Raw genomic sequence first — 25,963 nt, forward strand, 5'->3', positions numbered from 1 at the left:
TTGTACTTCGTTTGCTATTTATCTGTCCACAGTTCGCACCGTTCTTTACCCGCTACTCCTAAAGTGACAAGTAAATCTCAGCCAATCAGGATTTTAGCTGACCAATATGGCTACCTTCCTATTGTTCCTACGTGTTCCCCCTTATTTAATCTAGCACTCGCCCCTCTGACTTAGGCTCCATCAATATGTTTTTACGTCTACGTAATAAACACACAGAGCATTTGGCTCCGAAGGAATCCTTGTTCCTTTGTTGGCTACCGTTGTATTCCCTTCCATCTCCGTCTAAAACCTTTTCACTTTGGTTTCAACAACCGGGAATGCCATCGCAAAACGTTCCAGCTCTGCATATTACCGCATCAACAAAGTACCTTCTCAATAGCCGACATGATGAAGGCCGATCTCCATTATCCGTCATCACGACAATCCCGCAAAATGGAGAAGAACCTTCCTGCCCTTTACATACGTCCTTACGTCTTACACGCACCGCCCAAAATCAATTGGCAACAAGTCATGAATGCGTGTAATTTCCTATGATATGTGCATAGCCACTATTAACGCAGCCAAACGAGATTCGAAAGGGCTCTTATATTGCGATGGCGCGCTCACGAAGCCGCGTTCGTTCGAACCTTCCTTTTTGTCCATGCGAGATGATAAAGGCCGATCTGGATTTAAGTTGCATGCCATTTACAATTAGTCCTGGTAGTTCAACCGAACACTTCCTCGTGTCGACACAAGATGGCTCTGCTGGCGCAGGAAGCAAAGAGCAATTCTCAAAGGTGTGGCAAAGCAAGTCTCTGGATGGTTTTCAAAACTCGTCGATTAGAAACGTCCATTACGATGTAAAACATTCTTCTTGGCCACCTTCATGCCAAATCAGTCGTCTAGACAAGCCGATTTAGGCGTAATGAAACTGACCGTCCTAACCGCATAAAATGTGACCAGAGCGTAACCACGATCCATCATGATGCTTTTATTTGACTTTTCCTTCAACCGACGTGAAATGATTCCCATACTCCCATTTCTTTGTCATCGGTTGAAGTAAAACCGACGTAAAAAATTCAAACGACTCACGCCTTGGTACTCTGGGCACATCGCCTGCTTTTAAGTTAGACCAGAATTCCTATCTGAGACATCATCGTACAAGACTTACTGTAAAAATACATCAGTAACTCGCTTCCAGTCGATGACTAATTCGCATTTGACGCACATCACGGCCAATAACCAACAAAACCGCCGAAAGTATCAATCAACTACCGAGCTCCCTCAGTTTGGGTTCCCTGATGAACACTTTCATCGATTAATTCTCGCAGCATCCATTAAACGCAATAAACTGACTTAAGGTGATATGAAAGTACCGTTAGAGGATTTCCTTTATGAAACCTTTATCCGAACTAGATGTTCTAAATCATTCAAAATCTTACCACGTGGCTTTGGACGCTCTGAGGAAAGTCCTGACACTGATGAAATTACAGTTTTCCCTTTTGTTAAATCTTTTTATAAGCATTTCAAAATTGTATATAAAACATCAAATTTCATGGATTTCAGAGCCTTTCTTAGAGCCTCCATATTCGCGTGGTAAACGTATCAACGATTTTATAGATCTAGTTCGGAAAACAGTTTCATAAACGACTCCCGGCATGCAACTTAAGTTTCATAAACAACAACACCTTAAGGGGTTGCGAAAGTAACGCCTGAAGGGTCAATCGTTCATGGAACTTTTCTCCGAACTGGGTGTATCGAAACCTATCAAACATTACAACGTGAACATGAAGACTATAAGGAAGGTCCTGACACCCATGAAATTTCATTTTTCATAAACAATTTTCAAAATCCCTATAAACAAATTTAAAAAGAATTGAACTTTCATGGGGGTCAAGACCTTCCTTATAGCCTCCATATTAACGTTGTAAAGTTTTAAGCGATTTGGTACACTCAATTCGGTCAAAAGTTTCATAAACGAGACCTCCTTGACGCCACTTTCGCATCACCTTAGGACCGACTGCAAACTTCTAGTTCCAGCAGACGTTGCACGAGGTAGCATCAAATGGACTCCCATGTCTCATCGATACCCCAAACGTTCAGCATTTCATGTTATGAAATGGGGAGACAATTTGGGATATCGAAGGAAACTTGCGATAACGTAAAAAAACCGATGGAGAAGCGTTAAGGGATGCGACCAGTGGCCTAACCCTAGAAGCCCGGGCTCGCACATCCTCGCGTCGACACCAGAGGGCGTTGCTGACGCGACAAGCTTAGGGCGATTCCCGAAAGTGAAAGAAGCGACCGGAAGCGAGCCGGTGCTTCCGCCGCTAGGCGATTTGCTCGCTGGACTCGTCGACTCCTCTCGATGGCAGGTCGCCGCGGCGGAGCGCCTCGAAAAATACATCTTGATAATCGCTACGGATGACACTTTAATAAGCCGGAGCTTGGAAGTCGCCCATTCGGGGCTGCTGCTGCTGCTGTTGGGCGAAAGGCGGTTCCTGGTAAGCCGCGTCCGTGGCGTCGGGGTAACTCGTGTAGCCGGCGCCACCTACCGGATCGGCCTCGTAGCTCGGGGCGAACGCTGCGTCCGTTCCCTGCTTGAATCTCTGATACGCGAACCAAGCGCAGCCAGCCTGAAAACATTTCACTTGTTACACTTCTAGCCTTAAGACGATATGGAAGGCGCCGAAAAATGTAATCGACGTTGATAAATTAAAATTCATCTATATCCTTTTTGGTGATAACGTCATTTTGAATACTCAATTGGTAACATAAGCTGGTAACAAGCGAACCAAACGCAGCCAGCCTGAAAACATTTCACTTGTTACACTTCTAGCCTTAAGGTGATATAAAAAGCACCAAAAAATGTAATTGACGTTGATAAGCTAAAATTCATCTATATCCTTTTTGGCGGTAACGTCATTTTGAATACTAAATTGGTAACAGAAGCGGACCAAGCGCAGCCACCCTGAAAACATTTCACTTGTTACACTTCTGGCCTTAAGGTGATAAGAAAATCGCCGAGGAATTTAATCGACGTCCATAAATTATAATTCAGCTATATCCTTTTTGGTGGTAACGTCATTTTGAATACTCAATTGATAACATAAGCTAACCAAGCGCAGCCACCCTGAAAACATTTCACTTGTTGATATAAACATTTCACTTGTTGAATAAAGGCGGTTAATATTAACCCTTATCATTCCAAGAATATTGGAAGAGTATTAGATGTTGGCAGTATTACTGCCGGTTAGAGTGATAAGGGTTAATAAAAAAAAAAAAAAGAATGTTTTTCGCCTTAAGTCCTTGACAGTCATACAAGCAACTACACTCCACAGATCTCTCTTTATGCCGACATTGCGCTCATATAACGGTAATTTTCACGTCCACGCTAACTATGCCAACAATGCGTCCATCATTATCATTTCATGATCTACATCCATAATATTCCGAGCATAAAATCTCTAATACCGAGTGATTTAGTAACCCTTACAATTCCAAGTACCTTTCCGGTTTGAACAATTATAAAAAAGGTGTTAGATAATACGTTTATAGGTTAGAAACTACACGATGAGTGCGATAAGAGTAGCTATGGCCTAGAGAAGGTGTTATAACGTCACTAATTGCATTGCAATACCTTTTCTCAATCACTATTTTATATCACAGAAGACAAGAAACCATTCACCAGTTTGTTAAGCTTTATCACATCAATTATCAAATGCGCATGCGCAACGGAGTCACCCATTTTCCATTGGTCGACTCGGAATGACGTCATTAACCTACTAATTAGGCAATGAAATACCCAGACAGCATAAAATATTCGTAGAATATAGAAAAGAAGTTGGAAAATATTCCTCATGTATATTCGACATTGGAATTATATTTTAAGTACAATATTAGATTATGTACATATGATAATATTTCCCAGATATAGTTTAAATATTTAATGCTTTATATATATATACAATATTAGTTTAGCAATGTCATTTGAAATATGGAATACTATTTTATAAATTCTACATTCATCCTATGTTCAAAAAATGTACATAGCACGTAAAACCATATCCTATTATTTGTGCTATGTATTTGTGCTGTCTGGGTATTCAACCTCAATTCTATTTTTATGCAAATCTGATAATGCGAGATGATGTTCAGTTTCCTAGAAAAAGAGGATATAACTGATATTTCATTTACGGAGCGTGAAAATTTAATATCTGTAACTCGCTTTTGAAGAAAACGAAAGTAGCTCGGAATAAAATCAAAGAGTACTCGTGGGCTGTACGACAAAGCCGTGAATTATAATAAAAAAGGAACGTCTTTTCTGCATACTCTAATTATTCAATGAGCAATGACTCATTCAATGAATCATTCAATGATGATTCAATGAATATGTGTAATAATGAGAGCATGGCGTCATCTAATTGACGCCATGCTCTCATTATTGCATGTATACTAGCTTTTCCCCCGACATCGCAGTGAAACCAAGAAAGTGCTCAGTCTGTTTTTTATCGACTTGTTCTCCTAAAATTGTCTTAAAATTATACGGAAAATTATACGAAATAAAGCGTTTCATGTGTCATTTCAGTAAAGTAATGATAAAGAGATCGAGATGTAAAACTGTCGAGATCTCATGAATTCGTGAATTTTTAATACTCCAATGATCAAACGGTGCCATCTGTGACGTTCAGCTGCAACCAAATTTTTGCTAGATAAACGTATTACCCACGGGACGAGACAGCATTCTCTTGCAATCGTTGGTGAAAATATATTCCATATTTTCCCATCTGACTCTGTAATATTTCATTTTTATAGTATTCTAAATTGTTTCGGGTAGATCCTAAAACTCTTCATTTTCGATTTCTTCATTTTCGATGCCTTTAAAAAGCGTAAAACATCGAAAACATGCATAGACCACGCCATGTTGATTCTAGTTTATGATAAATAAATTTTTTATCAAAATGGAATTTCACGATCTGTAGGACCTATCTTAAGGACCCCACATTCACGTGGTAAAATTTGCAACGAATCAGTACACCTAATTCGAAGAATACTTTCATCAACGATTTAACTTCTCAGTATGTACATATTGTGAAGTGTATGTCATTCATAACACCTTACATTATCTCAGTTTTAATTAATTATAACATTCCCATAAATTGCTTTTCCGTTCTAAAGCAATTGTTTCTTGAAAATAGGTTTTTCTCGTCAGGTCAGATGTCAACAGGTGACATGTTTATGAATGTAGATGATGAGTCTTTGCGAGTACGTGAATCTGTGTCAATAAAGTCTTTTCAGCTCTTACAATACTGACTAATCGTTCCTTCAAAATACAGTGAACATACCCAGGTGAAAATGGAAAAGAAGCAGAACGCTATAGCTCCTTGGACATTGTTCACGCCATAATCGTTTGGTGGTTGCTTCGACTTGTTCCACGCGTTGGTGAGGTAGCAGAATCCCACGAAATACAGGAATGCCCAGAATCCGGAAAACCTGGAAGAGAAAAGCTTAGTTTTACCACCAATACTAGTAGATTTGCTGCAGGGGCTAAGATAAAGTGAAACACGTCGAAGAACTTCGAAGAAGAGGGAAAAGGACAGTGATCGTCGAGGACCACACCCTTGAGCATTAAATAATATTTTACAGGAGTGATCACCATTTGGAATGGTAATATTAACTACGTGAAGAGGTTACAATACGCCCAGGAAAATGGAAGGTTTATCTGGGAGCTGTATCCACATATTATAGTAATGTTATACCCGTTGCAAGGTTATTCTAAACTTGCCTATATGATTGCAGAAACAATGATTTGGCCCCATTAGTTTCGACAGCGCCGCCAGGTGGCAAAACTTCTTGCAGGCAATACAGACTGTTCGCGTGCATATAAGACCCGTTACCACCCCTTACATTTACGATACAGTGCCTCTACAAAGAAGAGGGAAAAGGGAAGTGATCGTTGAAGACCAGACTTTTAAGCATCAAATGATATTTTACAGGAGTAATCACCATTTGGAATGGTAATATTAACTACGTGAAGAGGTTACAATACGCCCAGGAAAATGGAAGGTTTATCTGGGAGCTGTAACCACATATTATAGTAACGTTATACCCGTTGCAAGGTTATTCTAAACTTGCCTATATGATTGCAGAAACAATTATTTGGTCCCATTAGTTTCGACAGCGCCGCCAGGTGGCAAAACTTCTCGCAAGGAGGTGCAGACTGTTCGTGTGCATATAAGACCCGTTATCACCCCTTACATTTACGATACAGAGCCTCTACGAAGAAGAAGGAAAAAGGAAGTGATCGTCGAGGACCACATTTTCGAGCATCAAACGATATTTTACTTCTTGAGGTGGAAATGTATGAGAACACTGACAGAAACATAAGTATAGCGTTCGTAATCATAATAATCGAATTTCTTACGTGGACGGAAAGTTTTTAAATGGATATTAACAACTATGCATAACGTTGGAACAACTCGTTCCTTATAATTAAATTTATTAAATCGTGAAGTAACCCTTACTATGTTCTTTCTACTATGTTACGCCGGTTAATGCAACCCCCTTTCAAGGTTGTCCCGTATGTTGCCTTGCAATAAGGTTACGATTACCATAATTGTGATTTTCCTAACCATTCTTTCCTCTGTAAAGTAACCCTTACTATGATCTTTTACTACGTTACGCTGGTTAATGCAACCCCCTTCCAAGGTTGTCCCGTATGTTGCCTTGCAATAAGGTTACGATTACCATAATTGTGGTTTTCCTAACCATTCTTTCCTCGTTTTCCGTGTACTCATCTTGAAAGAGGGAACATAACTAACAAAATGTTTACAAATAGTTTCATACCCAAGATCGAGAAGTACGTAATGTTTACGAGTCTTGACAGAGGACATCTGTTCGAAGAGGTATTCTCCTGCCAGGAATCCGATGCTTGCTAGAAAAGCTAGGACGCCAATCCCGACGCCATAATTGCAGGCATTCGTGTCTCCGTTGTACAGGCAGACTTCCGTTTCTCCTTCCATTATGTAACCCTTGTTGCTTATGCAGCCGAAGACGATTATCGCAAACAGCTGAAACCAAGTAAACCCCAATATCAATCGCAATTTACGGCGTAATCAGTTAAAATGCAGGTACAAACCGCCTCCTGGCTCATTGTTCACGACATGAAGAAAGAATGTACTTTGCGCAATTTCGGAAGTAATTAATTTATAAGGGCAATTTCAATATTTCCTACGTGAATTCAATGATTCGAGGAATTTAAAATACAGTTGGCACTGTGAAATTCGGATTCCTGAAAGTATAATAAAATGAAACCGAAGGTCCAGAATTGGTTTATTCTTTACTGAAAATACCATCTCTTTTTTTAGGTACATTGTTATAAAATTTCAGATTAATTTCGAAGAGTCGTCAGGCCTAATTAGGGACACTTTTGTTAACATAATAATTCTTGCATAATATTTCATTTGACGTATTAATGCTTTTCTGCTTGGGAATGGTAGAAGCTTTTTTTTTCTTTTTTTTTAGGTAATTCTTTGCTGCACTACTCGTACGTTGTGCAAAAGTCATATCTGGGTCATGCTCAATCGCCTTAACCAGTCACGCGTGCATTTACAGCGGCTGCTTTGCTTTATTATTTTTCATCACTTCCCTTGTTAGTTTGATGTGTGCTTTTCGTTCTCGGAAGGCGTTTTTATGATGGAAGGATATGGAGAAAAAAAAATAGTTCTAAATAGTCATTGCTGTTATAATTATCTTCACGTTCTCAACCGCTTCGTTTGACAATCTTTCATTACTCTCTTGAAGCTTTTCATTCAATTTATGTATGTATATTTAATTCCCAGGGTGGCCTATTTAAGGTGAAGTGAAAACCCCCCCTCAAATCAGTCGTTTCGAATAAGACACTTTTTTTAAGGGTATTATATAGAACTGTCTGAAATATTGACACATGACTCGTGAGCACCTAGGAATTATCCTGACATTTTCAAAAATTTGGATTTTTGCAAAAAAATGTTTCAATATAGCCCAGACCAGAACCACAATGGCGTCATCGATCGATCGATATTCAGTTATTGAAGGCTCTAATATGAGAAACGGAAGGGTCAGGACAATTTTACGACAATTTAAGGTGAAGTGAAACACGTCGAGGAACTTGCTCGACGGCGATAAAGAAGATTTTTCTAAATGCCTACGTTGCCGCCGTTCGTTTTTATATTCACAGCTGTGTCGAATTATATTCGACATTGTACAAAATGGCATACTCCACCTGTCGTTTTCGTACAATAAATATCAAGAAATCGAAGTAAAACTCCCGAAATCCTCTGGATTCTTGCTTTCTGGGGCCCTAATTGACTGCAGAGGGACACCCTGCGCCATCTGTGATTTCCAGGTGAATTAAATTTTCACTACGAGACCTCGTATTCCCATGGTTTTAGCATAGAAGGGCATACAACACTTTTTTTGCCTTTATCGCGTTGAAATGCGAGTTTATCGATTACCAGAGTATTCTAAATTGTCATAAAATTGTCCTGACCCTTTCGTTTCTCATATCAGAGCCTTCGATAATTGTATATCGATCGAAATATGAGAGTTCGACGCCATTTTGGTTCTGGTTTGGGCTAAATTAAAAAATTTGTTCCAAAAATCCAAATTTTGAATGTGTCAGGACAATTCTTAGATGATCAGGAGTGATGTGTCAAAGTTTCGGACAGTTTGGTCCAATACCCTTAAAGAAAAGTGTTGTATTCGAATTGACTGATTTGAAAGGGGTTTCACTTCACCTTAAGACACTTTGATAATCGATGAACTCGCATTTGAACGGGATAAAGGAAAAAAAAGTGTTTTATGTGCTACTATGCTAAAACGATGGTAATACGAGATCTCGGAGTGAAAATTTAATTGACCTGGAATTCAGAGATGGCGCAGGGGGTACCACTGCAGTCAATTAGGGCCCTAGAAAGCATGAATCCAGAGGATTTCTGCAGTTTTACTTCGATTTCTTTATAATTACTGTACGAAAACGACAAGTGGAGTATGCCATTTAGTGCAATAGTCAATATAATTCGACACGGCTGTCAATATAAAAACGAACGTCGACAACGTACGTATTTAGAAAAATCTTCTTTATCGACGTCGATCATGTTCCTCGACGTGTTTCACTTCACCTTAATCTCACATAACTCGAGGAGGCGTGTTTCTGGTACAAATGAATTTGCCGCAAAATTCTACAGAATTTCCAAATTTCAATGCAGAATAACGAACGATTTTGAACTCCTTAATGGTCGCATAGATAGGTTATGTTAACCACAATGCAGATACGGATGTAGGGCACCATAAAGTTCAGACGAAGGAAAATAAAAACGCCGAGGAATAAAACATTTCCAGATGGAAAGACACTCGTCGTAAAATGCTCGGAATTCGCTAGAAGTGCAGTTCCTCGACGCGGATCCATTATTAAGGCTCTCTTGCATTTGAAAACGCGATAAAAAAATAGGGGCTGAGTACTTTATGCCCTCTAGCATTCGTTTTGAATTGTAAAAGCAGCTTCCAAGAAACCTCTTGCGAGTATAAGTTAACGTAAATGCGCGAGAGAAGTGATAAACAATGGCATAAAGCGAAATATTTTTCTCGCAACTCCACTTGTCGTTTTCGTACATTAATTATAAAGAAATCTAAGTAAAAGTCCAGAAATCCTCTGGATTCATGCTTTCTGGGGCCCTAATTGACTGCAGAGGGACCCCCTGCGCCATCTGTGATTTCCAGGACAATTAAATCTTCACTCCAAGACCTCGTATTACCATCGTTTTAGCATAGAAGCGCATACAACACTTTTGTTGCCTTTATCCCGTCCAAATGCGAGTTTATCGATTACCAGAGTGTTCTAAATTGTCGTAAAATTGTCCTGACCCTTTAGTTTCTCATATATCAGAGCAATCGATAATTGTATGTCAATCGAAATATGAGAGCTCGACGCCATTTTGGTTCTGGTCTGGGCTGAGTTAAAAAATTTTCTCCAAAAATCCATATTTTCAATGTGTCAGGACAATTCTTAGATGATCGGGAGTGATGTGTCAAAGTTTCGGACAGTTTGGTCTAATACCCTTAATAAAAAAGTGTTGTATCCGAATCGACTGATTTGAAGGGGGTTTCACTTCACCTTAATACTCTCAAATGGAAAAGCATTGTTAGTAAGAAAAAATTTGTCAGAAATTATCTTCTTACGGAGAATATTTCTCTAAAGAAATTGAAAGCCACCTTGAAGTTAACAATTATTGTTCCAAGCTTTTGCACGCTTCACAGCATTGACAATTTCTCTATCGACATCCATCGAGGCAGAATTTTCATAAATAAGCTGGGATTATTTAAAGAAAATCAATAAGGAGAAAAATATGCACATAGTTTGTAAGCAGAAGTGGAAAGGGACAGGGTCGTAATAAAAATAATTGAAGAAATAAATTAAACAGTTTATTGAGAAAGATCGGGCAGGAAATTAAAATAAACATATCGGTATACAAAAGTATACGACAAAACAATACGAAATTCAAACATCATACTATAAATTCCTTTTTCAAATGACAGGTCAACGTTTCGACACCCAATATTTCTTTAGTTTGTTCCACGATACTTCCACGGTAAATCATTGTCAATGCTGTCAATGCTGTCAATGAATTAATAGATTCCGAGCCTTCGCTTCCATGACTCTTGTCAACTCTCCTGAAAATCATCGAAGCAAAGTGTATAAATAGAAGCAACAGGAAGTTTTTTAATCGGCATATAACAATCATATTAAAATTCATTTTTGATGCTGTCTCTAATTACAAACATTTCAAGTCATTATTTCAATAGTTATCAAACGTATCTTCTATGCATAGATTCATCGATCGTTAAAATACAATACATATGTAAGAGCGAAGGACATTAATGACAGCGAAGAATATACAATATGTAAAAGCGTACACAAAACGGAGAAGAGAATGCATAATTTCTACAAAATTGAAGACGATGTATTAGATCAGGGAAAAGTGAAAAGTTGTAAAGAATCAAAGCAAGTCTTGCGAAAAGCAACATTACTTTCAAACTCATTGTCATAAGCAAGCATAAGGAGTCCGCTCAGTTTATAATATGTTAGAAAAGAACATACAAAGTAAATGATCTGTATGAAATGTATGTAAAATATAAAATCACGGTGCGTCTAGATTCGCTATGTATGTACAGTAAGCACCCCAACATCGGAAATATGGAATGAAACCTATTGGAGAATTTAGTGCTTTTTTAGTGCTATTTTAGTGTGCTACAACCTGGATTTTAGTGCTCCACCCCTTACACCGAAAATCGGTGGTGGTGCTGAGTGAACGTTCACTCAGCACCCCACAGTGCACGAACAACAGAAATATGTATAATATGTACATTAAGAGTAACAATAAATGTCCTATGAATTTTAAATGGCATTATTTACCTTTTACAGGAATTGTTAAATCGTAAAAGTAAAGGGCACATCCCAAAAAGCAATTAGTATTCCCAAGAATTATATGAAAAAGGGCAAAAAATGTATATTAGAGATACATGAGAGGCGAATAGTATGTACGAGCAGAGTATTAATTACAGAAAAGAGTACGCATGGAAGGCAACGTAATGCTTGGAACAAACATTTACATCAAAATGAGAAACGCAGCATCCAGGGATTCATTTCTACGGTACTAAAAAGTAATAAAAAAACCTTAGGATGATTTTAATGAAATAGCTGTTTAGCATCTAAATGAGTATCAAACTATATAAGATTGCAAAATCAAAACTTCCAATCTAAACATAAAGCATGTATCATTAAAAAATCATAATTCTCAAATATTCTCACTTTGTACATGGTAACTTAAATTCTCATTGACATTATCCATACACTCGTTATGATTGGTTTACCAACATGCATTGAATTAAATGCTTGATCGATCATTTTTCATATAATTCACTATATACGTATCTTTGATTTTAACACATGTAATACAGAAACCTTCAAAATCATGAAAACAAAGTATTCGAAAGGAAATTAGGAGGTTGGGACGTAATCCTTCCACGAGACTATAGCAAAGCACAGACATGAACGAGTCTAATACACCAAGACTATAACTACAGACAAAACTGAGAACCATACAGTTCTGGTTTTTCTGACAAAAGTAAAGATCATTTTCTGTCATCGATATACAATTATTTTCAAAATTAAGTACGTATATTTTCTTTATTTAATCCTTTTAGTGCCAGCCAAAGTCATCAGCACTTGTAAAGCAACGCAATATCGTTGTTCGGCACTAAAAGGGTTAATATTAATACAAAATGGAGCTACTAGAGACTATTAAACGATAAAAGCAAAGTGTTCGAAAGAAAATTAGGCAGTTGGAACAAAACCCTTCTACGAGATTATATCAAATCACAGGTATGACGAACATAAGTTTAGACAAAAATGAGAAACATATACTTCTGACTTTACTGTCGTAAGTAAAGATCCTTCTCTATCATTAGTACATAATTATTCCAAAAATTAAGTACATACGTTTTTTTTATTTAACTCTTTTAGTGCCAGCCAAAGTTGTCAGCACTTGTAAAGCAATGCAATATTGTTGTCCGTCACTAAAAGGGTTAATATTAATACAAAATGCAGCTACTAGAAACCATTAAACGATAAAAACAAAGCATCCGAAAAGTAATTAGACAGTCAGGACTAAATCCCTTCACGAGAGTACATGTATCAGAACGCAGGCATGAACGAGCATAAGTACAGACAAAAATGAGAAACATATACTTCTAACTTTGCTGTCATAAGTAAAGATCTTTCTCTATCATTAGTATATAATTATTCCTAAAATTAAGTACATACATTTTTTTTTTATAATCCTTTTAGTGCCAGCCAAACTCGTCAGCACATATGAAACGACGCTATATCGTTGTCCGGCACTAAAAGGGTTAATATTAATACAAAATGCAGCTACTAGAAACCATTAAACGATAAAAACAAAGCATCCGAAAGGAAATTAGACAGTCAGGACTAAATCCCTTCACGAGAGTACATGTATCAGATCGCAGGCATGAACGAGCATAAGTACAGACAAAAATGAAAAACATATACTTCTGACTTTGCTGTCACAATTAAAAATCCTTCTCTATCATTAGTATATAATTATTCCCAAAATTGAGTACATACATTTTTTTTAGTTAATACGAATAATTTTTTATTAAATACGAAATGCAGCTAGTAGAAACCATTAAACAATAAAAACAAAGAATTCGAAAGGAAATTAGGCAGACGGGACAGAATCCCTTCACGAGAGTATATCAGATCACAGGCATGAACGAGCATAGTACGCACGGGTCGTACGTACGGGCGGAAAAGAGAAACACGCAACCCCGACCCCGGCGCGCAGACGGGGGCGAGGTAATGAAAAATCTCGGCGTAAGTAAAATAGCCACCCGGGCGGGGTGGGCGGGCCGAGCGATTAGCCATGACCCAGATAGGAATCTCGGACACCATAGGGAGCGAGTCTCATGGGGCGTATCGCGTTAATTCTCGAAAAATCAATAGAACAACCCCATCGACCGGGCGCGGGGGGAGGGCGGCGGGGAGGACGGGGTAGTTTGGGGAGATTAAAATCGATGTCGAGTTTCGAGTGGGGCCGTCTCTTCCTCGGTCCGGTCCAGCCCGGAGGTTGGGCGCCAGGTCGAGACCCGGAGGCGCGCCTACTCACCAGACATGCCGCTCTCAGGATGACCTGCGGCCGCTGGACGAAGGCGATCGGGTCGAAAGGGGCGCCCGCCTTGCCGCCGCCGTACGCTCCACCGCCGTCCATCTTTGCGCGACTGAGCCAGACAAAATTCAAAGCCCTCGGAAAAGCACCACGCGCATGCGCTGAGCTTCCTCCTCCTGACGCCGTAGCGATTGACGCGCCGACCTAGTCGCGCGCCATCTGACGGCGGGAGTTCGAACCAATAGATGTAAGAGTGGAGGCTTTTCAATTATCTGGGGGTCTATTACGTAAAGCACATTGAGCGAGGATGTGAAAAATGAGTAGCTGATGCTAGTACGGAACGTTTTTCGGGGTGAAAATGCGAGACCGTTCATGTGAACTGGTTCGGCACAAATTTTTAAGCGAAATAGTGAAGCGGACATGAAAAGATAGAAAAATAAGCGCCGTGAACGCCATCTTTCACGGATTGTGACACCAAAATTCAAAATGGAAAACTTCCTGGGTGTTTTGATTTTTGGCAACAATCGTACTCGGGGATGTAATAATAACCTTATTAGAAGAAGAAAGGAATTCCGTGATGCCTCAGACCCATTTTCGTTAGAAGAAAGAGAATTTACTAGGATGTACAGGTTAGTTTTTGTTATTGCGAGGTTATATTACATTATTGAACATTGAAAACTGTGAAATAATTCATGCTTACATGACATGATAAGAAAATTATATCGTTGAACTTCTAATTATCGTACATGTAAATATGAATGTAGTACATATTTAAAAAATATAAACAGACTCGAGTCCTCTTCTTTACTTTTAAGGGCTGATAAGGGTCAGAATATTATTGCAGTAGAATGTAAAACAATTTATCTACAACAGGGAAAAATTATAGTTTAGTTCATTCCAACCGCGGTTAGGTAGTAATACATAATTATTGTAAATTGTTTCAATCATTATGTACAAAACTAAACCGCTAAATCGTTCTATACACGAAGAAGATGCATTAATAATTACTTCCGTTTATATTACGTTGAGATGTTAGCATAAATGTTGTATTTTCCTGTTTGTTGGTCCTTTCAATTTTGAAATTTGCCGCCAAATTCGCGGGCTACCCTTCTTGCCCTCGCTCGGAATTGAGGGTAGAAAGTGTAGAGAAAGTGTACACTCGGGGTAGATGCCCTCGCAAAACGACCAGCTACGTTGCGTCACTTCCGTCAAAACGAACGCCGAAGTGTACACTTTTCGTAAAAGTGTAGAAAGTGTAAACAAAACGAACAAACCTGTTATGTCTCGTGGCTTCACCCCACGTGTCGGAGTTACCATCTATGCCCAATCTTCTCTATGTCTATGTCCATGGAAATTACCCAACCTTGAAAAAAACCAATTAAAAGTTATCATCCGGATAACTTTATCTGGCAGGTAATTATCGGCTACTTTGCCAGGAAATAAAAAAATCAGGCATAACGTAAACGAACGTTCACTATCCTGATTGGCGCAGGCAGTTTTGAACAGCCAATCAGGTATCGGTATCCATCGTCATAGGTAACCAATCACAACGAAGAATTCTCAATCCAAATTTTACGAACGTAACCTCCACCGTCTGTGCTTGATATGCCGTCCAAGAAGACGGAAATTTGTTCGCCGATTTATCTGCCCTCGCAATGGGTATTTTAGAGAAAATATCTGAGATCGAAAAAGAAATTGCCAGGACACAGAAGAATAAAGGTTGGCCAATTTTCTTCTGTAAAAATACTCATATATCCTCCTTTTTCCGGGAATTCAACTAGTTTAGGTTGTATGGGCAGAAACGTGTACAAACTTCCACATGTCATTTCGTTGCCGACATTTGATTTTAAGTTATTTAAGTAAAAACTATCTGTTTATTTATAAGTATGCTCACATATTTTTCTGGTTATAGCAACCGAATATCATCTGGGACTCTTGAAAGCAAAGCTTGCCAAATACCGGTCCCAGCTTTTGGAGCCGACCAAGAAATCGGAGAAAGGAGAAGGTTTCGATGTTCTGAAATCAGGAGATGCGAGAGTAGCTTTAATCGGTTTCCCATCGGTTGGTAAATCGACGTTGTTGAGCACATTGACTCATACGGAGTCTGAAGCCGCGTCTTATGAATTTACCACGTTAACATGTATTCCTGGAGTCATCGAGTACAAAGGCGCAAATATTCAACTTTTGGATTTACCTGGAATAATTGAAGGAGCTGCACAGGTATAGCGATGTTTATTATCATTTTTTCAATTACAACAATATATCTCGATATTCCAATAGTTCAAAAGTTGCTTGTTTAAACTATTAGAGATGTTATGTATAAGCGACCAACAAAATATCAAATTTAATATTTAATTTTGCTGTTTTGTTATTTACAAATTACTTGATTTATTCAATATTAGTGTGAAAAAAGTGATGTTTTTAATGAGACTTATAAAATGTTATTGACTTACTTGTCAGTGTAATTTTTTTATTGAAAGCGAATAATTTTCAAGCAGAGAAATCAATCGGATTTTAAAAATTACAGGGCAAAGGAAGAGGTAGGCAAGTGATAGCTGTTGCGAGAACTGCCGATTTGGTGCTAATGATGTTGGATGCTACCAAGCAAGATGTGCAAAGGCAACTACTCGAAAAAGAATTGGAGTCAGTTGGAATACGGCTTAACAAACGTAAACCTAATATTTACTTCAAAATCAAAAAAGGTGGCGGTTTGTCCTTCAACTCGACGTGCCCATTAACTAGAGTCGATGAGAAACTAGTACAAATGATCCTACACGAATATAAGATCTTCAATGCCGAAGTACTGTTTCGAGAGGACTGCACAGCCGACGAACTGATAGATGTTATCAATGCTAATAGAGTTTACCTTCCTTGCCTCTACGTATACAATAAGATAGATCAAATATCGATAGAAGAAGTCGACAGGATCGCCAGGCAGCCCAATAGTGTTGTTGTTAGGTAAAAAGCTGTTTTTAATTGCATAAGTTCAGGGCTTGAAATACAGTAGTACTTCTTCGATTCCATCTACAACAGATTTTATATTCAGACTTCATTAATTAATTGTAACTTTAAAGTGCAATGAAAGTAGCGTGTGAGGAGTGAGTTGTTCATGAAACTTTTCCAAACTTGACGTACGGAGTTGATTGAAATTTTACAATATGAAAGTGGAAGCCTTAAGAAAAGTTCCGATACACATATTTCATTTCTTATAACAAATTTAAAACAGTGCAATTTTATAGGTATCAAGACTATCTTTAAGACCTTCAAATCCAGATGGGAAATTTTCAAATGATTCGGTACCCTTAGTTTGAAGAAAAATTTCATAAACGAGGTCCCGCTATCGCCACTTTCATCTTTTTTTTTATAAAGACGTAAATATTAATGTGTTGCGTAATGTCGCTCTAATATCTACCAACAAATACGAGTTTTACATATTTCTTAAACAACGAAGCTTCTTCGACTTATAAAATTTCTATCAAAATAATATAACAAAAGTCAAGTTGCTGCTACCTTTTGACTTTTTCAAGCCCTGTTAACAAAAACCTTTCTACTCAAATATTCGTTACCGATGTTATGACGACACCGGTGTCTTATCCGAAGTTGTAACATGAAGCTGAACCTGGACTTCCTTCTGGAGACCCTTTGGGAATACTTGTCGCTGATAAGGGTGTACACCAAGAAGCCTGGCCAGCCTCCAGATTTCGACGATGGACTCATCCTCAGGAAAGGTGTGACCGTCGAGCACGTTTGCCATGGAATTCATCGCACACTTGCCCAACAGTTCAAATATGCATTGGTTTGGGTGAGTGAAACATTATAGTTTTGTTTTTCCATTGTTTTCTTGATATGGTTTCTTCATTCTTCGGCTATGAATAACAACAAATATCATAAAAAATAGTTTCACTACACAGGATGAAAGTAATAATATCAAGGTAAAATTAAAAGTCGAAATGTCCATTTCTGTGAACAATGTAAATTTATCCTACTCGAAAAATTGTTACACGGGGTGTTCCGTCATTCTTTATTAAAATGGATGTACCGATTCGTTTCAAATTTTACCACGTTAATATGAAGACCCTAAAGTAGGTCCTGAGCCTCATGATATTTCGTTTTTCATAAAATATTTATTTATTCATTATAGACTAGAACCAACATGGCGTGGTCCAAGCACATTTTCAATGATTTACGCTTCTTGGAGGCTTGGAATCGAAAATGAAGAGTTTCAGGACCTGGCTCGAACAATTTAGAATACCGTAGAAATGGAATATTACAGAGTCAGATAGGAAAATGTGGAAAATATGGAAAATACTTTCACCAACGATTGCAAGAGAATGCTTGTCTCGTGGTTGACAAGTGTTTTTAGAGCAAAAATTTAGTTGCAGCTAAACGTCACAGATGGCGACGTTGATTCTAAACGGTCGTTAGAATAATGAATTCACGGGATTACGACAGTTTCACATCGATCTCTTCATTATTACTTTATTGAAATGACGTATAGAACGCTTCAGTTCGTGTAATTTTCAACACAGACTGTCGAAATCCCGTGAATTCATTATTCTAACAACTGTTTAGGACAAACATTGCCATCTGTGACGTTTAGCTGCAACTACGTTTTTGCTCTAAAAACACGTTTTAGCCACGAGACATTCTCTTGCAATCGTTGATGAAAGTATTCTCCGAATTGGGTGTACCGATTCGTTTCAAATTTTACCACGTGAATACAGAGGTCTTAAGGTAGGTCCTGAAGCTCATGAAATTTCATTTTTCATAAAAAATGTTTTTATTTATCATGTACTAGAACCAACATGGCGTGGTCCGTGCACATTTTCAATGTTTTACGCTTCTTGGAGGCTTGGAATCGAAAATGAAGAGTTTCAGGACCTAGTTCGAAAAATTTAGTTGCAGCTAAATGTCACAGATGGCGACGTTGGTCCTAAACAGTCGTTAGAATAATGAATTCCCGGGATTTCGACAGTTTTACATCGATCCCTTTATCATTGCTTTACTGAAATGACATATAGAACGCTTCAGTTCGTATAATTATCAACGTAGACTGTAAAAGATCAATATAATTTTAAATGTCAGTAACGTGACGCGCCGGATTACGTTACCACTTGAGTATTCATAATGACGTTACCATCAAACAGGGTATAGATGCATTTTAATTTATCGTGCTGGATTAAATTTATCAGCGCGTTTCATATCATCTTAACTTCCTCCTTGCGAAGTTTTAGTGCACATCGAATTTGCAATTTAATCTGATTATTTTAATTTCAGGGTACGAGCACCAAGTATTCGCCCCAGAGGGTAGGAGTACAGCATGTGATGCACGATGAAGACGTCATACAGATAGTGAAAAAATAATAAGTTCACCGAAAGTTACACTAGTGGTTGGGACTTGAGTCCTCCGGAGCAAGGATGATGTGCCTGAATCAATTCAGTTTTTTTTTCATTCAAAGATGCGATTGGCTGACATCGGAAGCATGTTGTTGGAAATGTCGAACTGAATATGAAAGTGTGATAAAAACTGGAGTTTAACGTTCGTGCGCATTTCGTGTGTATATTATTATCAGGTGCGTTGCAAGTTGCGCGACGCCTCCTCGGTGAAACGATTTTATATAAAATATACTTCAACTGCCTGGGCATTTTCGCTTACCTCAAGTTTAACGAACAACCTTAAGAAGGATTATTTTACTGAAGATATAGGATTAACAGGAACTTTTGTATGTACATTTTCTTCCCCGCCCATATTTCCGGGAACGTGAGAAACAATTTATTAAGAAGTATGTCAGTGGCCTAAGCTGGTATCTCAAGGGTCAATTTTCTAGGATACATTTCTGCGAATTGTGTTTGCGCTCCTTGAGGACGAGCGCTGAGATGATGTTCCTGGCGGGTAAATTCAAATCCCGAGAATTTAAACCACGCACAAGGTTAAAGAATAATAACGATTTATTACAATAATAAAAAACCAAGGATTGACAATACAATTTATCAATTTGATTCGCGGTACACTGGGAGACATCAATGCCCTCCCATCCTGCACAGGCGATGCCGTATCTCCAGGGGAGGCATTCATGTCCGCCATTGTACATTCGCGTGTCCAATTAAGGTGAAGTGAAACCCCCTTCAAATCAGTCGATTCGAATACAACACTTTTTTTTTTTTAAAGGTATTAGATGAAACTGTGCAAGAAAACTGCGTACTATTTAAAAAAAATATATATATAGACGACCTTGTTTGATAAGCGTTCCGAACCAAGAACGAACAGTTCTGCATGCGTCCGTTAGAAAACCTTGAAGCACCTTCTCCGTATCGCCAAGACCTTTATCTAAGGAGTTATTTGCTCTCCATGTATTTATTCGAAAATACAAGCGAGGGTAAAATGATACTTTCCGGAAGTAACGACTATAGTAAGATCGAAAAAAAAAAAAGAGTCAACACTACGCGGTGTTCCCAAGCGGTCACCCATCCAAGTACTGACCGCGCCCAACGTTACTTAACTTTGGTGATCGGACGAGAACCAGTGATTTAAACGTGGTATGAGCGTTGACATAAACGTATAAATGTTTATCTAACATTCAGTTCCATAATAAATATTTGTTTCATAATTTACTATTTTACAAATGCGTTCCATTTTTGTTACCATAAGTAATGTACAAGTCATGTTATAACATTGATTTACGATATCGATGTCAATACTGCTACCCAGTGGGATAATGTATCGTCCTGCATGTCGATTAATCGGAGATATTCATTTTTTCTTCCATACGTGAATTTACTGTTCGGTGTCTCACTTTCAACACTGATCACTGTGGAACCATTCTCATGTTAGTTTTGGTTAACTTCACTTTTCGTGTCGTCCATGGCATTGTTAACTATAATTTATGGCATTGATAACGATAATTTCCGACTGCTTCACGTTAATAGTGAACTAACAATTTATTTACTTTTTTTCGTAATATGTTTATATTCCCGATGCCACAAAGGGCTGTGAACAGCACAAGGGCTGTTTTCTGTGTGGTGCAGGCCACTAACTCGTCACGGCGAATTTTCCGTCCACACTTAAGATGAAATGATCCCCTTCAAATCAGTCGATTTGAATACAACACTTTTTTTTAAGGATATTGGACCGAACTGTTCGAAACTTGGACACATGACTCGTGATCGTCTAAGAATTGTTTTGACCCGTTCAAAAATTGGATTTTTAGAAAAAATTTGTTTAACTTAGTCTAGACTAGAGCCAAAATGGCGTCGAGCGCTCATATTTCGATCAATATACAATTATGGAAGGCTCTGATATGAGAAACAAAAGGGTCAGGACAATTTTACGACAATTTAGAACACTCTAGTAATCGATAAACTCGCATTTGGACAGGATGAAGGCAACATTAGTGTTTAAACAACGCCATCCCTAGCGGAAATGGAGTTGAAAAGTTCTGTACTACTTTTTTCTACAGCACATCGTTTGCTTATAATTTTTAATTGAAAAATGATCAAACAAGCGCGTCGAAAAAACGCAAATTGAAGAGCTTGAAGTAAGTCTCCAAATACCACATTTACCGTAAAGATGACAAAAAGCTGTCTTCTTGAAGTCATCTTTTCGACCCGACGAAGAGATATCTAAAAGAAGTCTAACGTTATATATTGCTAAATATAGCAGGCTAAAAGATATCACTGTATGGATACCTGATAAAGTGAAAATCTGTCCATAACATGTCAGAAAGTAAGTTGAAGATGGCAGCGCCATTTCGTTTAGATCTAATTTTAAATACAAATATTATTTAAAAATAGAAAAAAAATTAAAGCTTCTGTGTCATCAGTAAATACAGCAAGTGCCATTACCATTTACATGTCTTTACACTGTAACAATTCTCACGACGTTTCGTCAACTCGCATTTGATTCGTCCTTTTGTTTTGCGGTAAGTTCAAAGATTATATTGCGTATACGATTGAGGTCGGTTAATTCGTTCTGCAATTTCTTAATGGATTCTTCTTTTTCAGCTATGACTTTTTGGTACGTGTTGCCTTGCTTCGTTAATTGATCGATCTCTTGACGTAGGGCAGAAACGTTTTCATTGAAGGATGCAATTTTCTTTTCGAGACTTTCGATCTCCTGTTAAAAATTATTCACATTAAATATGAGTTTGTGTATAACAGACATTTATATTATTTATCAAGTACACAAATAAAGATCTTATATAGACTTATATAGTGCCCAATCGTAGGACAATAAAGGAATACCTGATTTTTTCTGGCTAATGCACCTTCCGTTTTGTGCAGTAATTGTGACAAATCCTGTTCTTTGGCAGTTAACTGTTGGAGTTTTGTCTCTACAACGGAACGTTCTTTACGAGACTCTTCTACTACTTTTTCCAGAGATGCTATCGTAACTCTGCACTCTTCCAGCTCTTTCATCGTTTCATCTATCGTCTCGCTTTTCTCCGTTATTATCTTCTTCAGACTTTTGATTTCCTATCAATGATAATAGGATTTAATATTTTTTATATCAAAATAAATTGCACGAAAAAGATATTTAAAACCAAATATATAAATACCTGAATCTGCGTGGCATGAATTTTTTTACTTTCTACTTCGGCTTTCTGGAGTCTTGTTGTCGATGCTTTTTTTTCAGCTTGCATGCCTTCAAGACATTGTTGAGTGTAGAATAGCAGCTGATGCAAGCGGCTGGATTCGGCAAGAACCTGAGCCAACCTATGTTGCATACTGGTCGAATGGTTGTTCGCAGCTTCCAAGCTGGCTTGCGTCGCTCTCTCTGCATCTTTCATGACTGCTAACTTTTATCTCCAGTTATGTTAAGAGGTAAAAGAGAATTCAAATAATACATTCAACTACAAAATACCTTATATTCGTATAGTTCCATAACCATAGAGATGGTAACGTCACTAGCTTGATTTCTTTCGAAAACCTCCCCTAGCCTAGCGATGAAATTGTCTAGTCGACCTTCTTGAGTCAATGAGAATAGTGGTACCATCTCGGCAACATTGCTAGTAGTCCTTGATTTGTTTCCATCAAAAATTCCTGATTCTGCTGGCATCAGCATTAAAGTTTCCAATTCTCGCATACAACGTGCTACTCCAGATGTGCTTATGAAATAAAAAGATACCGTTCCATTAAGCAATATTTAAAATTGTTTTACGAATAAACTGAAATTCATTAAAGGGAGCTCACCATTCTTGAGGAAATCCTACCGACAGTGGCAGAAGGAGAATTTTTTGTTTCACTTCTATGTCACCGTTAAGTAAAGCAACTGCCATTACCATTTGCATTTGCTTACATTGTAATAATTCTGAGTACAAAGTGAGCCAGTTGGAATTGTGAGGAGCGAGATCTGCAGTCAGTGCCAGGGCATGAACATACAGGGTAGTCGAAGGATCCTGTAGTATTTAATACATCAATCAATTTACACCATTCACTTCCTAGAACAATATAATAAAATTTGTCTCATTTCTGAGAACGGTAACTCACATGAAATAAATTTCTAGGCCAGTCTTCTTCAGCCCGAATTTCTTCTCGTTCTAGTATCGGAATCAGCAAGTCCCTCATTGTCTGTTCGGTGAAAGCCTGCATTACTTTATTTTTAAGATCTGGCAGCTTAACCATTTCTTGAAGAAGTTGCATAAGTTCGGTAAGTCGTGCATGAGTCTCGGTACTTCGTTTCTCGCCCATTCCTTGCATTTCGTCGTCTCCCTCAAAATTGACACAGTGCATCAGGGTGGACAGGTCCAACTTCGAGAAGACTTCGGCACTGCTTTTAGTACGTCTGGTATCTATCACGATCGTTCGTATCAGAACTAATGCTTTCGAACATACCTATATTTCAAGGAACTTTTTTTTAGAACATCCAGGCAATATATTTCGTAACGGGACACTCTTGGACTATAATACAAGCTTTAAGATCTCTTATCACTTATCGGATTGTCTTTCTAACAGATGATGACTTGACGTCACATAAGACAAAGGATTAACATTAAGATCGTAAAGCTAGTAAAGTCGGCAAAGGATTTCCCAGAATTTGATATTTTATACTTGAGGAAACAAACTTGTTCTATAGGAATCCAGATCATTGCAGTTTCGATGCAGGCCGAATACAGTGGAAGCAAAGCAGAAATTTGAAGCTTTACTAGTAACGATAAGAACTCCATTACTAGAGAAACACACTTATGATCAGACTGGCTGTTAACCGTATCTAGTACATTCTCAACCTCCGTAGCGTAACTAAATATAAAAAGAAAATAATAAAACAATAGTGAAATATAAAATCATTTTATAAAAAATGAAATGCAGTCTAAATTTATTACAGTTGATGCTTACTTACTTCGGGTACATTAAAAGGGCTGCATGATGATTCTGCCTGGCATCTTCAAAGAAATCTACAATATGTCGTAACAGTAGTGCATCTTTATTATTCAAGGCTTCTTTTAAACTAAGAAACGTAACTGCAATGAAATCCATCATTTTCTTCTCCGAGATTTCTCTATTATTGTATTCGAGAATAAGCAGCAATTTACAACAATGCACTCTCGTACTGACACTGCAACTCTGCATTTTCAGCAATGATTTTACAAATTCATTCATATCAATCTTACGCATCAATGTATATACTGCGGGAAGATTTTTGTAACAAAGATTGACCAACACCCCTAATGAAAGGGCGATGACATCTTCCTCGCTTGATTGCGTTATCCACTGGGTAAGCGTCGATATTAAATCTGGCAAATGTGCTTCTTGCCAAGAAATCTTTATTCCGTATGTCAACTCCTGCAGCAGTTTCAATACCCGTATTCTCTTCTCCGAGATTAAATTTGCCTATAGAAAAAGAAAGTGATATAAAAATAATACAGATCGCTCAGAAATTGGTACACAAGAGCAATTAATATTACCTTTAATAATCTACCTAAAATCGGAGCAAAATTATAAGTATAAATCAATGCTCGTCTTGCCGCATCATTTCGGCATGCATTTTGCACAGCAGATATCGCGCTCCATATTAAAGTAGTTCTAGAGTCTAGGGAGTTAATCAGTTTATATAGACTAACATAAAATTCTGCAACGATACAGGATCCAGGATGGAATAAGCTCAGATCCGGCAATGTACTTATCACCTGTTGAACAAACATATAATTTTGTTACCATGTTTGTAGATGCGAGTTGATTCTAAACCAAATAATGAAAAGTAAAGTTAACAGACCACCAGATTTCTCTCCAACTCAGCTGCAGTAGTTTCATCGGCATGTTTGGTATATTCCAAAGTCGCCGAAATGAACTTCCTCATGTGTTGATACTTCTCCATTTTCAAAATCACTTTAATATTACAGAATGCACCGTGATCAATACAGAGGCATATACAAAATTTTCTTTGAAGCCGAAGACCGGAACAGGCTGCTTTAGATTGTTTAGTTAATATAAGGCAAACATGTGGTGCGGCATAATGAACGTTTTCTGAGGTTATGGCATCGGCGTCCTGTAACTCTCAACACTTTGAGGACTCAGACCACTCAGACCGCCGCGCGACTCACTGATAACTGGCAAATGCCTCGCAATAGTTCACCAGTCACTTATTCTGACATTTAATGTGATTCCAATACGTTTTAACATCCAGAAATACGTTAAAGCTCAACAAAGTTCAAAACGTCATGAAACATTCAAACTCTTGGTACGCGGCAAACAGCGGCAAATCAGCAAATCGAGACTTGTCGAGGCCCGCCGCCTTTTTCCAAAATGGCGGCTCAAGCGCGGTTCACTCGCTGAAATATTTGGGGCGTTTATTACGTATTTTTCACGAGAGCGCTCACTTTTCGCACTTCCATCTCACGTGGGTTTATCCGCTGAATTACACCAATTACGTATTCGCTATATGAAAGAGCGAGATCACTAGCATTTCCGGTCTAGTAATATTTCAAATAAAGATACATACCTTGTAAATCGAAAATTGTTAAGAGGTAATGGGTTATAGAAAGAAAAGGTGGGAGAATGAGAAGCCGTTAAAAGTAGGGGACTTCAGTCTATCTATATTTTTTAAATATGTATTACATTCATATTTACATGTACATACTATAATGAGAAGTGCAACAATATAATTTTCTTATCATGTCATGTAACAGAGATGAGCCTCTGCATGTAAGCATGAATTATTTAACAGTTTTCAATGTTTATTAATGTAATATAACTTCGCAATAACAAACACTAACCGGTACATCCTAGTAAATTCTCTTTTTACTAATGATAATGGGTCTGAG

At 38.0% G+C, this 25,963-nt stretch overlaps 3 protein-coding genes and 1 non-coding gene across 8 annotated transcripts; 1 reads left to right on the forward strand and 3 right to left on the reverse strand.

Moving 5' to 3' along the window:
- Positions 1 to 1,923: 1,923 nt before the first annotated feature.
- Positions 1,924 to 13,808, reverse strand: LOC105696011 (synaptogyrin). The gene is made up of 4 exons (XM_012418120.1): positions 13,707 to 13,808; positions 6,826 to 7,049; positions 5,325 to 5,472; positions 1,924 to 2,615 (listed from the first exon to the last, which is right to left on the reverse strand). Exons 1-4 carry the CDS (start codon positions 13,806 to 13,808, stop codon positions 2,412 to 2,414), a joined length of 678 nt encoding a protein of 225 aa, XP_012273543.1. The 3' UTR covers positions 1,924 to 2,411.
- Positions 13,809 to 15,303: 1,495 nt separating this feature from the next.
- On the forward strand, positions 15,304 to 19,351 carry LOC105696032 (developmentally-regulated GTP-binding protein 2). The gene is made up of 5 exons (XM_012418169.2): positions 15,304 to 15,425; positions 15,619 to 15,926; positions 16,234 to 16,664; positions 17,307 to 17,508; positions 18,984 to 19,351. The coding sequence occupies exons 1-5, from the start codon at positions 15,362 to 15,364 to the stop codon at positions 19,068 to 19,070; spliced, it is 1,092 nt and encodes a 363-aa protein (XP_012273592.1). The 5' UTR covers positions 15,304 to 15,361; the 3' UTR covers positions 19,071 to 19,351.
- A 787-nt stretch (positions 19,352 to 20,138) lies between these two features.
- On the reverse strand, positions 20,139 to 20,257 carry LOC111674024. The gene has a single exon (XR_002762228.1). It is a non-coding gene; the product is annotated as a 5S ribosomal RNA (ribosomal RNA).
- A 748-nt stretch (positions 20,258 to 21,005) lies between these two features.
- On the reverse strand, positions 21,006 to 25,017 carry LOC105696036 (protein CIP2A). Of its 5 annotated transcripts, XR_002762227.1 has the most exons (12): positions 24,916 to 25,017; positions 24,608 to 24,829; positions 24,043 to 24,533; positions 23,768 to 23,942; positions 23,193 to 23,537; positions 22,896 to 23,101; positions 22,567 to 22,810; positions 22,262 to 22,501; positions 21,948 to 22,178; positions 21,549 to 21,819; positions 21,393 to 21,464; positions 21,006 to 21,326 (listed from the first exon to the last, which is right to left on the reverse strand). XR_002762227.1 is itself a non-coding variant. In XM_012418174.1 (11 exons), exons 1-10 carry the CDS (start codon positions 25,015 to 25,017, stop codon positions 21,592 to 21,594), a joined length of 2,484 nt encoding a protein of 827 aa, XP_012273597.1. In that variant the 3' UTR covers positions 21,006 to 21,326; positions 21,549 to 21,591. The 5 variants fall into 5 exon arrangements, 3 of the variants coding, with proteins under 3 accessions (XP_012273597.1, XP_023288526.1, XP_012273596.1); XR_002762226.1 differs by having other exon boundaries at positions 21,393 to 21,819; XM_012418174.1 differs by lacking the exon at positions 21,393 to 21,464.
- Positions 25,018 to 25,963: the final 946 nt, after the last annotated feature.

The sequence above is a fragment of the Orussus abietinus genome, unplaced genomic scaffold (genome assembly GCF_000612105.2).
Source record: "Orussus abietinus isolate OABI.00-Male unplaced genomic scaffold, Oabi_2.0 scaffold419, whole genome shotgun sequence".
NCBI lineage: Eukaryota > Metazoa > Arthropoda > Insecta > Hymenoptera > Orussidae > Orussus > Orussus abietinus.